The following is a 1,047-nucleotide window of genomic DNA, read 5'->3' on the forward strand; positions in this document are numbered from 1 at the left end:
CAGGAACACAGCTTTCTAGCACACATGGTAAAGAGTGTTAACTCCTTCCTGGCTGAATCCAGCACAATTAGCTGCCTTATTATCTGATCCTGAGTCAGAAGGAGCAATGAAAATGAATAAATACTAGCCTAAAAACAAGGGATGGGTGGGAAATTGTTATGGAGAAAGCTACAAGTGAGTAAAGTAGATACTCATTTTGTTGCTTTTGAAAAGAACATCTCAATCCAGGAAGAAAGCCACTCCTGCTAGAGAAGAAATGCAGATTAACAGGAATAGGTAATATATATGGAAGATCTGTAACCTAGGTGTCTGGGTGAGGGAATGTGACTTTATTCTGAACTTCGAAGAAGTCCAGATATATGATTTAAAGCTGTAATAAAGCTTATGTAGTACTTCAGGATTTAAGGAAATTGATTTTTTTTTTTTTCAAGTGTATGATTGCTGTAGTCTCTTCTATTGTGATTTTGGCTAGTTGTTGTCTTCTGTGATTGAGGGCAAGTAGCATTAGTTTAGTAAAAGTGCATAGGAAAATCATAATATCAGAATTATGGATTTGGAATAATCCCTTGTTGAAAATAATGTTTTCTCAATGTCATAATACAATATTTTGTCTGAATTTGAATTTATTCTCTCATTTTTATTCCTAGGCAGTAGGAGAGTGACGATGGAAGTTCTTGAATTGCTGGTTGAAGACATGTTCCTTATTGGTGATGCTATTTCTGAAAATGTTTGGGAAGATGATAGCCTTTTTGCATTGGAATTGGTAAGATTGTTTAGGCTTTGATGAGCCGTATTTAACAGTCTGTATTTCTAAGCCTCTGACATTTTCTGCAGTGATTCATATACATATGTAATCTGCTGAGCTACCTTTTTGAAAATCTTAAATAGTTTATTACTGCTTCAAGCACTGGCAAATTATTTTTATTTTAATGTAAGTACTTTTACCAGATGATACTTGAAGTTTCACCTCAACAAACTAAAGAATGAATTTCATCTTGTTGTGAAAGGCTGTTTGTCAAGCAGCCGTTGAGAAAAACACGTGTAGGG

General features: G+C 34.8%; 1 protein-coding gene across 1 annotated transcript in view; it reads left to right on the forward strand.

Annotated features, from left to right (window-relative positions):
• Positions 1–647: 647 nt before the first annotated feature.
• LOC104514887 (rotatin-like) overlaps positions 648–1,047 on the forward strand; it is a gene marked incomplete at both ends in the record, with an annotated part of 27,656 nt that continues 27,256 nt past the window's right edge. The window contains one exon of the mRNA XM_010158691.1: positions 648–763. Coding sequence (XP_010156993.1) covers positions 648–763 — 116 coding nt within the window. The remainder of the gene's footprint in view (positions 764–1,047) is intronic.

This window comes from Eurypyga helias, unplaced genomic scaffold (assembly GCF_000690775.1).
Source record: "Eurypyga helias isolate BGI_N326 unplaced genomic scaffold, ASM69077v1 scaffold1619, whole genome shotgun sequence".
Classification (NCBI taxonomy): Eukaryota; Metazoa; Chordata; class Aves; order Eurypygiformes; family Eurypygidae; genus Eurypyga; species Eurypyga helias.